The sequence below is a fragment of the Oryzias melastigma genome, linkage group LG9 (assembly GCF_002922805.2).
Source record: "Oryzias melastigma strain HK-1 linkage group LG9, ASM292280v2, whole genome shotgun sequence".
Taxonomy (NCBI): Eukaryota; Metazoa; Chordata; class Actinopteri; order Beloniformes; family Adrianichthyidae; genus Oryzias; species Oryzias melastigma.
The window spans coordinates 28,344,438-28,361,547 of NC_050520.1; the positions used below are offsets into that span (position 1 = coordinate 28,344,438).

The following is a 17,110-nucleotide window of genomic DNA, read 5'->3' on the forward strand; positions in this document are numbered from 1 at the left end:
GTATAGATGGCGTCCTCTTTATTTCACAGAAGTCCCTACCGTTTGAAAATTGATCATGAAGGAGAAATGAATAACTTCGGTTAGGCGGAATTATATGACACCAAGTCTTTCATATATCGTAATAGAGCTGTAAAAGATTCTTGAGATTTGCACCTTTTCAACCTTTAGCACCAAACCTCGGTGGCGGACACGCGCTAGTATTAAGTAGTGATATATGCCAAATGTACGTTCAAGAACACGGTTTTAGCTTGCTCTTGAAGGCGCATCACATGCCCGGTGTAAACGTACCATTAAATGCATTCTTTTCTGTAGTATTTTTGTCAGATTTAAAATAATATTTTATCTTAATTTTTTATGTACGAATTCCTCATTTTAACAATGAATGATGAGTTTAAATCTATTATTATGTCAAAATAGTTTTTTCCTTCGAAATTAAACCTTTATTTAACCAGGTAAGCTATTAAGAACAAGTTCTTATTTACAATAATGACCTGGACAGAGAAAAAAACACAAGAGTAGATAAAAGACATCACAATACATACAACAACTTACATCATTAAAACTATTCAGTCATAAGATAAAAAATCAAATATTTAGTTTAAGAATAGAAGTTTGGAAAATAAATACATTTTAAATCAAATTGTTTCTTAGTCCAGTTTTTCTTTCGTGGCTTGACCTTTTTATGACAATTTAATATAAACTTACATAGAAATTGGACATTTAGTCGTTCATTGGCAAATAGCTTTACCTTTTTTATGACTTAAATCTAGTATAGTTTTAAGAGTGTTTTTGATATGGTGGATTAGGAAGGGCATTTTTGAAGAAACGCCACATATTTGACAGTTTGTTCATTTTTATCACGAGGTAGGACTTGTAAAAGCCTCCCACTCACATACTGCTGTGGGAGCGTCCTAACGTTCGTTCTAAAGCAGCCAACGTGGTTACATTGATCACTTTGGTACAACCGGAAGGCTAATGCTGATCTAGCATGAACTTGATGGATATGAGGTGAGGAATGAGGTCATGTCCCTCCATCCTCCTCACTCCCAACTAGGGGAGGAATTCTCAAAAAATGTAAAAAAAAAAAACTAACACCAAGTCACATGCACCAAGTTTCTGTGGACTTTGGGTTTTGACCAATGAAGGGTCTTGGAGGGAAATGCCATTGTTGTGAATGTAGTAAGTTCTTTGTACCTAATGGAAGTTGCAGATATTTATGATGTATGGGTGATGCTAACGTACAACACACTCTAGTAGTCAGTAATAAGGAGTGACCCTTTACTGACTGCACCTAAATCTCTGTTGAGATTACATTCAGTCAAACCAGCTCACTGCATGTTGCAGAAGATGATACTCTATCAATCTTCATGGTCCTTCCAACACATTGACCCCTACAATCTCCCTTTCATACGATCTCCCTTTCATTGGCAGGATCTGGATTTATTGTAGAACCCAGCAGTCCTTCACATATTTAGGTTACAGTGCATGTGTGGGACACCAGCACAAATGGGCCGGACTTCTACCCCTCTATAAAACCAGAGATTATCTGCATGAAGTCTGTTCCAGATTGTCTGGGCAGACATCCATCTGCCATCCGGTGAGCCTTCATTACAAATCTGTGGAAGACTGCTTATGTGCTGAGTAAACGAGGAAACGTCCGTCTCGGGTGCTGTTTTTCTGGCATGTCTCCATGCCAAGAGGTTGGAGTTCAGTTTGTAGATGGGACTTGGCTCCTTCGGTTTCAGTTACATCAGTTTGAAATTGCCCTGTCATGTGGGCCTTTTTTTATTTTCATATAGGCCCTACAGGGAACGTCAGATCAACCACTTCCTGTACCTCCAGGTGCTCACAATCAAATGACAAGATTACCACTTGATTGTGAACACCTGGAGCTTCAGGAAACTCAAAACAAGAGCTCGTAGCAACAGCAAAAAGGCAGTTTAGCATTGACTGAGCTGGGTTTTTTTGAGCAGAATCTAAATATTTAAACCTACATGTGTCAAAGATTGTACGCTCTCTTATGATGGCCTCATTTAGGACAAAGAATACACCTTCCAATGGGAAAATATCTTTTTTACCAATAATCGTTAGTATAGCAACTTACTCTTTACTAAAAGCTAACTTTATTTATTTGGTTTTGTTATTCTTTTTACCGTAAAAAATAAATCTTAAAGTAAAAAGACTCTTGTTTCAAGTAAAAAAAGAAAAAAAAACTCATGGAAGAAAAATAATCTTATTAGGAACTTTCAGCAATCTAAGTTTAGGAAAAGATTTCTTGGGTTATGTCCACATTCCCAATCTAATATCTAACTACTAAGAAACCTAGTACAGGACTATATAGTGCCCTGGATTTTAAAAGCAATTTGGAAACCCTGTGCAATACTTTTCTTTTTTTATGGCAAATATGATATTACCAATTTCACAAAGTAAAAATCAGATCAATCCAAACATTTCACAACATCATTTTATGAATCTACTGTGTCCCGATGATGAAAATGTTGACTGTTTACTTAAAAATCACATTTAAGCGAAAATTTTTTTGCTTAATTTGTTCAAATGCAATGCATTGTGGTCTATATTCGCCAATGTAGTAAGCATCGATGTACACTGGTTTCTCGCAGCGACTTCTGGGAAATTTCTTGGGAACTTAATTTTTTAATTTTAGATTTGGACATCCCTACAAATTGACAATTGCAAAAAAAAAAAAACTATATAGGACACTATACAGTACCCTATATAGTGGTTAGTGAAGGAATTCGGACATGGCCTAAGTGACCATTTTTCTTAACTCACTGGAAATAATTTAGAGAACATTCTTATTAAATTTTAAGAATTTTTGACTAATTTTTTCTTTTTTTGCAGTATTTTAACGATATGGTTATATTTGAAACTAGGTTAACACCGTCCTTGGTAACGCACGTTGAATGAAAATATACTGTAACAATCTCTAACAATCAAGCGTTGCTACACAAGTTTTTATGACTATTTTCAGGCTCTACATAACGAACATTAAAAATTGAACCATTTGATCTTTGACCAATCAGTGACGAACGGATGACTTATTCTTTTATTCACAAAAGTGGCAGCTGTTTGAACAGTGACCATAAAGGAGAACATAGTAAGTGTGTTTTTTACCTAGCTAGAATCATATGACACCAAGTCTTTCATATATCAGAATAGAGCTTTAAAAAAGAAGACTGGAAGATTTACATCGCTTCGACATTTTGCACCACGCCTATACCCACTGTAGGTGATGCGCCAGTAACAGTAGCTAAAGAAAAAAGAAGAAGAATCTCATCTTCGCTTGCTTTTCTTGTGTGAACAACATAGGGTAAACATTTGTTCAAGAACCCACGTTTAGTGTACTCTTGAACACATGTCACATGACCGCTGTATCTTAAGATCCAGCTTAAAGTTGGCGCTGTCTTAAATGCTCTCACTGCTGTCTGGTAACCTGAACACAGACCAAACTAAATGACTGTCGCCTTTTGGAGTCATAAGTCGTGGTGCTTTTGGCAGAGGGCACATTTGAGACCAAACAGAGCCGCTGGGAAATCCCATTTCTCCAGGCATTGCTTTGTCTCCTTACATTTCATCCTAGCAACCTTGTGAGCACCCCCTATATTGGGTAAATTTACCCTCTCATCTGCTACCCTACCAATCGTCAAAGCCAACAATCAGGTTGTTCTTATTCCCACACATGTGCTCCTGCACTTGCTAAGCCACAGTGTCTTTGGCCTCATAAGCCTCATTTGTTCCAGCTGACCCATGTTCTGGTTTTCAGTTTCCCAGAGGGGGGAAACTGGGGAAATAAAGCCAACATGTGTGTCATCTCCCCCTCGGCCGGGGGTTGACACTACTAACCCAGCCCTCGGAGCACGCCGTGGCTGTGAAGCATGTGCTTGGATGAGCTTTCCCCACCCAGATTGGTGACAAATGTCTGTTGGGATTAGGGAAAAATATGTGCCTGTTTTTGGGAGGTGCATTCTTGATTTGTCTGTTTTTTACCGAGGAGATAAAAATAAAGCACCTTCTGTGTGGTTATTTCAACATCACTCTGAATTGGTGGGAGTGTGAAGGAAAGAGTGATTAGGCAAAACTCTCCTTTCTACATCCACGCATGCGTGCCAGCACATTCCTCTCCCATGAGGCAAATATGTTTGACTGATCAGTGATGTCCATCTGCTCAGTCTCAATAGTTATCCACGTTTAGAGGAGGCTCTGTGGGGAACAATATCAAAACTGTGTCTTTATTATACTTTTCAGGAGTGACTAATTAAAAAACTCAGTTCCTAGTCAAAATGTTTGTTATCTCAAGGCAGCATTAAATCTATTTCTAGATAATTAAAGCTCACTTGCAGAGTTTGTGTTCTGCTGCTTGTTTTGCATCATTTTTCTTTTAACTTTTATTATCAACAGTTTGTTTCTGCTTATCTATAAAGCTAAGTTCACGTTGCCCTCGGCAACATACGTTCAAGTATCAACTTCCAATGAAAAGTCTATGTAAACGAACATTTTGTGGTTCAAAACTCTGGCGTTTATATGTTGTTACACACATTTCTAGGACAGTTTTTGGACTCTGAATGCAAGTTTTAAGTTAAATCAGGTTGAATTTTGACCACTCTGGTTTGGTTTTGACATTTAGATAGCATACCCTTTAATTCACATAAGTACAAACCATTTGAAAATTGATCATAGACATTAATAACTGCAGTGTGGGTCCACCCAGAATTATTTGACTCCAAATCTGTCATATATCAGAATAGAGCGGTGAAAGAAAAGCCTGGAGATTTGCACCACTTCGATATTTTGCGGCAAACCTCTTCCAACTGTAGGTGGCGAACATGCACTAGTAAACAATTTAAAAAAAAAGAAGAAGAAGCCCATCCCTGCTTGTCTAGTGTGAACACCATATGCTGATAGCACGTTCTTTAATGTGCATCAAACATAGCTTGTTTCTTTTTTTTTTTTTTTTTTTTTTTTTTTTTTTACAAATAGCAAGTTTGATGCCAGTTCTGGCCTTGTATAAAAGTGTAGAGCAGTACTAACTCACCAAAACAGTTTTATTTGAATCATTCTATAAACATTTAGGAGAGAAATGGTTTTCTTCCTAATTTGTTGTGTTGCCTTCAAGTTCGATGAGGAAATGGGGAGATTTCTCTGCATAGGTGTGTGAAACTGCTCCACGCCTGCAGCAAGCATCACCTCCGCCTCTGCAGACCTGACTGCACCACATGTAGAATACTAAATGGCAGGGCCTCAGGAATTGGTTTGCCCCGGAGATTGGCAGGTCCTGGCACCAGCAGCGAGCGATGCTCCCATTACGGAGTTCTATGAGGAGTCTGGTTAAACTGGAGAGTTGGGATGGAAGTGGAAAAGTAGACCGACTGCAGTGTATGTAGGGAAAAGTTCTGATGGATTTTTAAAAGTTAAAATAAATGTAAGAGGTGAATTTAGTCAAATTGTTCTTCTTTAAACATATATCATTCTCTTCTAGATGAGAGCCAACCTCCCAACTGATTCTGCATCACCTGGTCTCAGAATGATTTCTGTGTGAAATTGGACTTCCTGTTGGTGTCTCAATGTGTTCACACCTAATGACACAAATATTTGGCTTTTAGACTCTGAGTTACACCTGATTGATCAGATCTAGATGAAACTCCTGCCAAGTTACTGACATGCAACCATGAGAAAACGCTGCACGTGCTAATGGTGCGCTTGTCTGCTAGATGTTTCATCTCATGTTACCAAACAAGCACATATAATATAGATCAAGGTTTCAGACAGTCTATCAGTCAATTCCAGCCTCTCTTCTTCAACATGTACAATTGCTTGTTTCTAAAGCGACTCAGAAGTTTCTTAAAACAGATGGCAGAGTGGGGTTACGCAGAAACCAAGGATGCTAAGATGCTAGGGTTTGAACCTTTATCCATCCGTCCGTCCATCCATCCATCCATCCATCCATCCATCCATTCATTCATTCATGCTAACTTCATTTCATCCATCCATCCATTCATTCATGCTACCTTCCTTTTATCCGTCCATCCATCCTTTCATCCATCCATTCACGCTACCATCCTTTCATCCGTCCATCTATCCATCCATTAGTTCACCCAGCTATGCTTCCTGCCTTCCTTTCATCCGTCCATCCGTTTGAGTCCATTCATCCATCCATCTATTCATTCATGCTACCTTCCTTTCATTCTTTCTTCCATCCATCCATCCATCCATCCATCCATCCATCTAACCCCTACAATTCCCTTTGGGGGTCATGGGGTTGCTGGAGCCTATCCCTGCTACTGTTGGGTGAATTTGGGGAACACCCTGGACCGGTCACCTGTCACCTGACATACAAAGGCTCAACCCAGTGAACCGTAGCCACATATGCTGTATATCATCTTTTAAATAAAGACTGAAATAATTTTCATATTTTTTTCAAATACATTCATACGTGTGCGTACAGTTTGATGTATTTATTTGAAAACTACTGAGAATAAAATGGTGCAGGGATCTTTTTATTAGTTAAATCTAAAAATGAAAACTGGTATGAACAAAAAAAGTAACTTATACATTTGTTTGACCTAAATGATTATTGCTCATTTCAATATATGTATAAACACCTGTGTAATATGAGAATCATAGTTCAGGATTAGGATCGGTGCTTGTTTGAACACTACTGTAGCACCTAACTGAAATCTTTCTCAAGTATTTTTTTGGTTTAGAGGGATTTTGGGTTTATATAAAAACTCTTTCTATTGTTTCACAGACACATTTGTAGACCATTGCAGGAAGAGGTTAAAGCTTTTGAATTCAGCAAAGGCAGGCCTACCTTTTTTTTTTGTTTTTAAGTAAAACAACAAATGTTCTTTGGAAACAGATGTTTTACAGATGTTTTACAGATTTAGTCAAGCAGAGGAACACTGAGTCATCCTTGTCCACTTTAATCTTCTGTCAATGATCAAGACGTCCTCTTCATGGTTGCACACACGACCAAATGAAGTCGGCTCTGAGGTCTGATGATAAGCTCGCTGTGCATTCGTTAGAGGACAGTTTGCATTATTCTGAAATATGTCTCCATTTCTTTAAAATGCTGAAAGTGAGCATTTCTGGAAAAAAGCCCTCCCTGGATTGATTCTGTTCTCTGTTCTCTTTGATGGCTGTTCCGACTCCGCTCTGGGAGACAAAAGAACAGACGAGAGCAGCTTCAAAGAGGAGCTTTTTCTGCTCCTCTTTTTGCTCCAATCCAAGCGGGCAAATGAAAGGCGAAAGTATTTGAAAAGTCAAATAGTTTGGTGAGGCTTTAGGAAGTCTGTCGTCTCTTCAAACCAAACGGGGATGTGGAAGACGGCTAGTTTTTCAGGTTACCGTGTCTGATGGTGAACTTCACTACACAAACAGCTGAAGGTGATGCCACATTCTGTAGCACTTTTCCAACACATCAGGTCTTCATTTTTTTCATTTTAAACTTCTTGATTTCGTCTCAATCTCCTTTCTCCATCATCCCGACTACCCTCACCGGCCACTTTATTATGTAAACCTTCCTAGAACCAGGTTTGACCCTTTGTAGCATTGATTCAACAAGGTACTGGAAACATTCCTTAGAGAGTTTGGTCCACATTGACATGATAGTATCACACAGTTGCGTATCCATTATGCTGATCTCCCGTTTTACCACATCCCAAGGGTGTTATATTGGGTTGAACTTTGGTGACTTTGGAGGCCGTTTGAGTCCAGTGAACTCCTTGTCATGTTCAAGACACCAGTCTGAGATGATTCCAGCTTTATGACACGTACAGCGTGATCATAAAGGGTGGACATGGTGAGCAACAAAACTCATGTAGGCTGTGGGGTTGTAACCATGCTCAATTGATACTAATGAACCTAAAGTGTACCAAGAAAATATCCTCCACCCCGTTACACCACAACCACCACCAGCAGCAGCAGCCTGAACCGTTGATACAAAGCAGGATGGATCCATACTTTCATGTTGTTAACACCAAATTCTAACCTGACTATATGAATGACACAACAGAAATAGCGAATCATCTGACCAGGCAACCTTTTTCCAATCTTCTATTGACTAATTTTAGTGAGTCTGTGTGAATTCTAGCCTCGGTTTCTTGTTCTTAGCTGACAGGAGTGGCTAAACATTCTGATGCTCGATTTGAACTGCAGCACATCGTCTTGATCATGTCTACCTGCCTTAACACATTGAGTTGCTGCCGTGTGATTGGCTGATTGGAAATTACCGTTAACGAGCAGATGGAGAGGTGTTCTAATAAAGTGGCCAGTAAGTGTATATTGTAAACGCAACTTTAGGTTATTAAAACAAAAATGAAAAACCCTCAAAAATTCAAATTAATCTTGTTTAAAACACCAAAAAGTGTTTTAAAATAATTTAAAACAATATGAAACATGAACAGTATTTATTTTGTGAGAAATCTTTATATTTTATCACTAAATAATAAACATAAATGGTAAAATGCTTTACAAATATTTTTAATGTTTCTGCTTTTTGATGAGCAGATGTTAGATGTAGTTTGACAGGAGCAGGAATCCATCTGCGCCTCAGTGATGTGTCAGATGTGTGAGCCGCCTGAAGGCAGGAGTGAAGGTGTTTGCCTGTCTGTCACCAGCAGACTAACACCAGACACGTCTGACAACTGTGTGGGACCCAGGAGCAAACCAGGATGAACTCCTCTTCAATTTCCTGTCTACACTGGTTCCTTCGTCTAAATCAGAATGTACTTTTCCATTCCTGATCTTTCTTCTTTTGGTTATCACTTACTTATATTTAATCCAGCTTCTGGATTTAAATTCATTATTTCTGTTGTGACAACAAGATACCTTCATCTTGCAAGTCTTGATCCAGACTACTTAACTAGATGAAGTTTGGTGTTTCACAAAGTGGTCCTAAACATCATTTATGAGCATTCTGTGGTTACTTGTTACACAATTATAAAGTCTGTGTGTGTCCTAATTGAACTTTCTCCAACTGTGCTTCTTCATCTTTTAAATGCTGAAAACTTGCAGAGCGTCAAAGGAGCCAAAATCTATTGTGAGTTAAAAACACATTTTAAACAAGATAAACTTTTCTTATAGGAAAATTAATCAGTTTCTTTTTAATTTGTAATGTAATCTTTCTGTTTTGTTATGGTGACACTATTAAAAGTTTACAGTTTTTTTTCTACATAAATTTTGAGTGTTGCAACTCCAAATCTGACATTATAAATCAGAACTCTTCTTTTTTAAAACAGAATATTTGACCTAAGTTAGGGATAAATGTGATCTTTCCTTTTTTACTACAGGATTTAATTTTAATTTTTAATTTGAAGACCGTCGATTAAAAAAAAAAAAAACTGTACACAAAACCCGTCATAAATCTGATGTGCATGAATAACTAGAAATCTTATTACAAGCCAGAAAGTTTATTTAATTTTTTGTCATTTTCTGAAAAATTATCTCCTTGAAAAAGACATATTCTTCTAAAAATCATAGAATAAATTCATAAGGACAAATCCCTTATCATAATCAGGAGGCTTGTCGTAAAGGTTGCTGGTGTTTGGCGGTGATGTTGTGACGTCTGATCCGTGCTAACATCACCCCCCCATGAGGACTGGCGCTGATTGACTGCACAAGAGGCTAGCCCTTCACACTTCTCTCCAGCATTAGTGGCTTTTTTGCAGCCCAGCTCTGAATTATTCAGTAAAGTATAAAAGAGCTCTCGAATGTGAGGAGGAGATATAGATTGATGATAATCTCTGTGCATGAGCACCAGGAATTGACTTTTTGATCTCAGGCTGGAGAGGTCTGTGCTAGCAGAAACAAACGTAAAAAACAAAAGTGTAGGACTTGGGTTAAAACATCCAAATTTTACAACTTTTTTTAGTAAATCTGATTCACAGAACTCTCTTTGTGCACGTCTTCAGGTGCCCCTGGCTGGCAAAGGTGATCTCTCCTGCTGTGCCTTTCTACAATGGCCTCGTCTTCCTCTTCGTCCTGGCCAACTTCAGCATGGCAACCTTTATGGATCCTGGTGTTTACCCCAGAGGTTTGTACTCACAACATTCCTTTGTCATCTCAGCATCACATACAGGCCACAGTACAGATATGTAGACCTTCACATTGTCATGTCCAACCGGCTACTCTAAATCAGGGGTCTCAAGCTGGCGGCCATTTGCGGCCTCCAAGTTGATATTTTGCGGCCTCCGCTTTAAAATGAAAGTTCAATGTCTACTAATCAATACCTTCTGCGTGTCCACGCTTATTTGATGATAGCTTTGGATTTGCTTTGTGACTTAAAACTTTGCATTTGCTTTTGTCGTTGGATCCGGTCGTCAGAAAAGACCTTAGCAACATTTTTCAAAATGGTGGTTTTCATCTGCTCCTGATCAACACGATTTGAATAAAGAAATACTCAGAAATGCAGTTTTAATCTTAAATTCTTTATTTATGTGTCCTCCATCATGAGAAAAATGCAGTTTTTATTGGAGCGGGTCCAAAGCCTGAGGCGTTGTCAGTGATGCTTAAATCCAAAATCTTTAACATACTGTAACTTTTCAATTGTTAAAGTGATCAATGTAATGCAATGTGTTAAAGGGTTAAAAGTCGTTCCCCTTCTCACCTGCTTATTTAACTATTACGCTCTAACTGGAATAAGACCTACTGATATTTGGTTGTACATTTCATCAAAATCAAGGAACCACTAGCTAATACAGACCAGTGTATTAGGGAGCAGCCACGTTAACTTAGTATAGTTTAGATGAAAGCTCAAAATAATCTTCTTATCCCCTCATGAGCAACAGTTTGATCCCATATAGCAGTAAGTAGAGATCACACCTGCCAACTATAAAATAGCACCGACATGTTATACAAGCAGCCACTTCTTATGGGTTCAGGCTAACAAAAAAAAAAACATAAAAAACAAATAATCTTGAAGTATCTTCAAACAGTAAATGAGGCTGAAATTATTGTTTGTGATTGCATATTAGAATATTTTGTGTTCCATATTTTCTGCTGTAATTGGCTGCAAGCTGTAAATGAAGACTCTGTTTCAGTGCTTTGTTTGCTCTCACGCAGACCCTGCAGCCGTAAAGCTGCATCAGGAGCCCGGCTGCTGTTTGTGTCTGCCGCTTTCGCAGGCGGCCACCTCTTAAAATCTATTTGAATCGACCCAAGAGCTGTAATAACAGTCATTTCTGCTGTGGAACTATTTATTTCTGTGGCTTACTTTCTTGTTCGCTTGCTTTTACTGTGTGACTTTATTCCACTGGTAGTTCTCTGTGTTGTTTTCCTCAGATTAAAGCTCCAGTCTAATGGATTCTGTGTTTCTGGCTAAAACACTTTTTCTGCTGCAATTTGGACAGGAAAAAATCGCACAGAGCTTCTTTTATGTTGAAAAACTCTTAGAGGAAATAGATTTTTTTCTTCTTTATAAGAAAACGTTTCTTCAGAATTTGCATGGATGAAGCTTAAGTGGTTCCATTGTTGATGAGTCACATTATTTCCTCATTGTTTCTACAGAAGTGAGCTGAAAACCTTTTTTTTTCTTTTCTTTTCATCCTCCCATCATGTCGCCTTCATCTTGTCGAGCAGCTAACGAGGATGAAGACAAGGACGACGATTTCCGCGCGCCGCTCTACAAAAACGTGGAGATCAAGGGCATTCAGGTTCGGATGAAGTGGTGCGCCACCTGTCACTTCTACAGGCCGCCGCGCTGCTCGCACTGCAGCGTCTGTGACAACTGCGTGGAGGTGAGTACCAACCCACCAGGCAGAATGGAGCCGGTAACTGGAGAAAGAAAGGAAATCGCTGTGTAATTCAGATGACGTCTTCCTACGAACATTCTGTAAATAAATATTATAATCCTATAATAAGAGAGCATCATTTTTTGTTTATCTATTATCTGAAATTTTAAAACCTACAACACCTTAAAATATGTAAAATAGTGTGAAAGAAACTAGTATATATCCTTATTTTTATTTGTACTGTAAAAGCGCACCTTAATGTAAAGTAAAGAACATTAAACAAATGTTTTATATAACATGTTTTTTATATAACATGTGATCATTCTCAGAAACATAATAATTGTGTTTAATAGTAACAAGGGAAATACAAAAAAAAATATTTTCAAGATTTATGGAGCCATTCAAACAATTTTAACTCGACGAGTCTTGAGTCAACATGAGATTTGTCCTCATATCCACCAGCCTGATTTTAGTTTTCACTTTTACCCAAACTCAAAGTAGACGCCTTGATCCAACAGAGAGCACTTAAAAAGGAAAGACAGGCAATAAAAGGGTTTTAAAAGATTTCTTTAATGTTAAATAAATGTATAGTACACTGAGTCCTCTCATGAGCAACAGATCTTTAAGCATTTAAGAGAAATGTTTAAATTAATCCAGTGTAAGACTTTAAAAAGCACTTGTAATGTGTTTATTAACCTCTAAAGGATATTTGTCAGACATTTAAAAGCATTTAAGAAGTCTTTATTAAACATTTATGACATTTATTAGCTTTTATAAAGCCAATATTAGACATTTATTAGCATTTATAAGCCTTTATAGGACATTTATGAGATATGAATTATTATTTTATAATGGTCTGGTTAAGGTAAGCGTTAATATGCTGCTTATAAATATATATTACAGTTTGTAAAGATTTTTTTAAATTATTTGTGACATTTATTAGCATTTATAAAGCCTTTTTTGACACTCATAAAACAATAATTAGGATTTATATCAGTCTTACTAAGGCAAGTGTAAATATGCTGCTTTAAAAGACAATATTAGGCTTTGTAAGCCTTTATTAGACATTTATTGATTCTATTAACATTTATAAAGCCTTTGTAGGACATTTATAGGACATTAATTGGCATGTTCTTACTAATGTGTCAATATGCTGCGTATAAATACATATTAGCACTTGTAAAGCCTTCATTAAACATTTATGACACTCATCAGAGTTTATAAACAAAAATAAGAAAATTACGACATTTCTTAGCATTTGTGAAGCCATAGGACATTTATAATAAATTAATTAGCATTTATAACGGTCTTACTCATATAAATGTTAATATGCTGCTTATAAAGACATGTTTTATCATTTTTAAAGCCTTTATCAAACATTTATGACACTAATTAGCATTTATAAACAAAAAATATACATTTATAACATTAATTAGCATATTAAATAAATTAACAATGAGACATTTTTGACATTTCCTGGCATTTTTAAAGCCTTTATATGGCATTTATAAAACATAAATTAGTTTTACTTGTGTGTTAATATGCTGCTTATGAAGACATTTATTTGCATTTGTAAGAAATGTATTTATATCTAAGAAATTCATTTGCACTTGTAGATGCCTTATAATTGTTTATAAGTGATTAGTAATATAATCTTTCCTGGAACCTCATTTAATGAGGACAATTCAGAAGATTTCTAGGGGTTCTCATAATATTTTGAAGCGTTTTTTACTAGGACTTCATTCAGGAGAGAAGATGTGTTTTTTCTGTCATAATTACTGAATACTGCTCCTCTTTCTTCTTTTTCTCCAGGACTTTGACCATCACTGTCCTTGGGTGAACAACTGCATCGGGCGGAGGAACTACCGCTACTTCTTCCTCTTCCTGCTGTCGCTGAGCGCCCACATGGTGGGGGTTTTCTCCTTTGGCCTCATTTTTGTCCTCCACCACACAGAAATGCTGGGAGCTCTGGAGACTACCGTCACGTATCCTTTAGGTGACCCACCTGTTACAGAAAAGCACTTGTTCTTCAGTGCTGTGAAGAAGCCTTAACTGTTGTTTTCTTCAGTCTGGTGGTGATGTGCATCGCAGGGCTCTTCTTTATTCCAGTCATGGGACTCACTGGGTTTCATATGGTGCTTGTTGCTCGTGGTCGGACCACAAATGAACAGGTCAGAACTCCAGAAAGGTGCTCTGTCTAAAAATCTTCTTTTTTTTATAAATCCTGGTGAGCAACAGTTTCCTTTCTGTATTTGAATCGTTTTTTTCCGCTGTGGCCTTGTGCTGTGACTGCCGGCGCTAAACAAGACAATGTGTCCCTCAGGTGACGGGCAAGTTCCGTGGAGGAGTAAATCCCTTCACCAAGGGTTGCTGTGGCAACGTGGAGTATGTCTTATGCAGTCCCTTGGCTCCCAGGTAAAATGCTTCTAGACGAGTGTCTCTTCCGTGCAGCTGTGCGTTCGCAGGGATTGATCGAACGCCTCGCCGCTGCAGACGCTATTGAGAAGACGCTCTTAAGTGGCTGCAAACGAAGGCATCCAGCTTTAAAACAGTCAGCAAAGCCTGGGAGATGAGGAGAAATGGCTCACTCGGAAAACCATCAGTTAATGGGAAGCCATGCAAGAGAGTCGATTCGCTTTTGAACAGAAACGCAGAAGTAAAAAACGCATATACAAGGGGTTATTTGGTTGGAATGCAACATTTCCCTTTGAGAAAACTATTCACATTTCACTCAGAGATTACAGTGACCAGTTATACATCAGAATTGAATTGATTCATTCATCCAGCAAATCCTTGTTGTAATGGTGCTGTTTTTGTGTAGGTACGTGTTGGACCCGAGGAAAAAGCCTCCCATCAAGATTCAGCCTCCGTTCATCCGACCCAACACCTCAGAGAGGCAGTATACCATTAAGGTCAGCAGCGACAATGGAATCCATCGCACCATAATAAAATCCAAGGTGAGCCGCTCACACTAACCACTGAGATGTTTTTCTTCTGTCACCGTGTTCAACTTTAGCAGGCGCTGGTTCTGATCCAAACTAGTCGGGAAGGATTCAATGACTCTAGACGACTTCTTCACTCAGATGAAAGAATTCTTTTGGCCAAATTTAGTTAAATGTAAGGATCTTAACCAGGATTTTGGAGGGTTGTGAAGAATTTTAAAAGTAAGGACAAAGGGTTTTCAACTCAATACAGAGATGGACTTGGATTGGTAGATGTGATTGGTGAAAGGGGTTCAAGAAATGATCCAAAAGTTTTAAACTTGAAGATGGAAACCAAAAAAAATTCTTGTTCCTGTAGTCAATACTGGAATTGACTAATGTATGGACCAGAGCAGCTACAGTGGAAGATGGAAGAAACTGTCAGACATGGTAAATATTGTTGTGGAGGAGACAAATTCTGTTAAAAACCGAGGTGGTGCCCCTCTTTGTTAATATCTGGGGCTTGAGTGCCAAAAAGGAAGAGCTGGTTCTAAGGGCAAGACTTAGAGAGGGGCCACAGAGACCCCCAATGCCCCATTGTCATGTTGTTTTGTCACAAAGATTATAATGATGGTGAACAATACCATCATAATGCATAATTGTATGTAAAACACCAATTCTTTTCATTCAGCAGCACCCCTGATCTGGGTTCCCAAGTAGTACCCCCCAAGGGGTTATGTTATTCAGGAAATATTGACCAAAAGTTGGCTTAAAACTTGACCAGAGTTTCTATGGCTAGGAAAATGAAACAAATTTACTTGTAAATTGTCATAACAAAGGTATGTGAACAAAAATGTGAAGTTTTTATAAAAATCGACACTAAAATAGAACTGAAGTGTGTTTATGTTAAGGGCAAGAGATGAGGGCTGTTACTTAAAGTTCCACTCTGATCATCTTTTTTTAATCTATTTTCAAACATTCCCAGTGGCCTATTAACTATGATGAGGCCGTTTTTAGCAATAATAAAAAAACTAGGACATAGTTTCTGCAGAGTGGCTGGAGTTCATTAGAAATTCACCTGTGCTGGTCTGTTCATGTGGAGCAACCCCGCTCCTCTTCCCCTCCCTGTTGCAGCTTAAGCACTCTCCTGCTAGTTTACAGCCCCCCTCACATCCCCAATCTAACATTACCGACACAGCAAAAACGGTAAACAATATAGGAGTTATCCAGCCGTACAGTTTAGAGTCTCAGACGAGAAAAATGAAAACGTACACAGATCTAATCGTCTACAAGTGGATGCATCAGCATGGAGCAGAGAAAGGAGCTCGTGTATTGTCTTCATCACAAACACAAGCTTTTTCCAACTTTTTTGTCTGCTCCTGATTCACATTGATTTGGATACAGAAATACTCAGAAATGCTTATTTAACCCCAATATTTAATCAGAAAATGTATATATAAAATCGAGTTTTTATTTATGTAATATATAATATAATTTATACATAAACTTTTTATATAATTATGTATACGTTTTATATATATATATATATATATATATATATATATATATATATATATATATATATATATATATATATATATATATATACGTTTTATTTAATTATATATACTCAGAAAAATGCCACAAGAACATTAGAGACACCACTTTCATCAGACTGTGTCTTTAACTGAAATATAAGGCTAATCTTAGAAATTAAACCATAATGAGCTGTAGTTATAGTTTAATTTTATTATTTGTATTTTTTTGGAAGAAATACTTTCCCAATGCAGAAAATCCCCCTTCAAGGAGCAGATGTTTATGTCTGAGTCTAATTTTACAAACTGGAGTCAAACTAAGGAGTAATTGTGGTCAGATTTATTGGACAACAAAAACTAATCCTTGATGGAGACAAATGTTCTTTTCTGTTTTTTTCCCACATCAGCCTCTTAAAAAATTACCCAGGCAGAGAAAACACAAGGTTCAGCATCTTTACCAACAGCATATAGTCCTCTTCTGCCCACCTGTTCTCTAACGCCCCGCCCTCTGCCTTGCAGTCCAAATGCAGCCTCGACGGTTTGGACAGCAAAGAAACGCAGCCGCCACTGCCGCCCAAAGCTGACAAATACAGCCAGCTGAAAGCCCCGCAGACCTCCAGTGAAGGTAAGAACATCCCTCCCTCCCTCCCCAGCCCCGTCAGTCACCATCCATCCCAATTCTCCTCTTCTGCTACCAAGCGGCAAGTCAAAAACTCCATCTCCGGTGTCCCAATTCACGAGAAGGCTCTAATTAAGCCCGATGAATGTCGGTGGCAGGTGATCCAAAAACCCCACCAGAGAAGCAGCAGCCCTCAAACCTTTCTCGCCAAATCAGTACAAGATTTGCCGAACAATTCCACGGTGAATCATTGGAACATGAGTCACAGCTTTCTTTTTTTTTTTTTTT

At 38.0% G+C, this 17,110-nt stretch overlaps 1 protein-coding gene across 1 annotated transcript in view; it reads left to right on the forward strand.

Moving 5' to 3' along the window:
• zdhhc8b (zinc finger DHHC-type palmitoyltransferase 8b) overlaps positions 1 to 17,110 on the forward strand; it is a 69,607-nt gene that overhangs the window by 47,483 nt on the left and 5,014 nt on the right. The window contains exons 2-8 of the mRNA XM_024274970.2: positions 9,930 to 10,051; positions 11,596 to 11,753; positions 13,560 to 13,732; positions 13,816 to 13,918; positions 14,071 to 14,162; positions 14,569 to 14,704; positions 16,723 to 16,828. Coding sequence (XP_024130738.1) covers positions 9,930 to 10,051; positions 11,596 to 11,753; positions 13,560 to 13,732; positions 13,816 to 13,918; positions 14,071 to 14,162; positions 14,569 to 14,704; positions 16,723 to 16,828 — 890 coding nt within the window. The remainder of the gene's footprint in view (positions 1 to 9,929; positions 10,052 to 11,595; positions 11,754 to 13,559; positions 13,733 to 13,815; positions 13,919 to 14,070; positions 14,163 to 14,568; positions 14,705 to 16,722; positions 16,829 to 17,110) is intronic.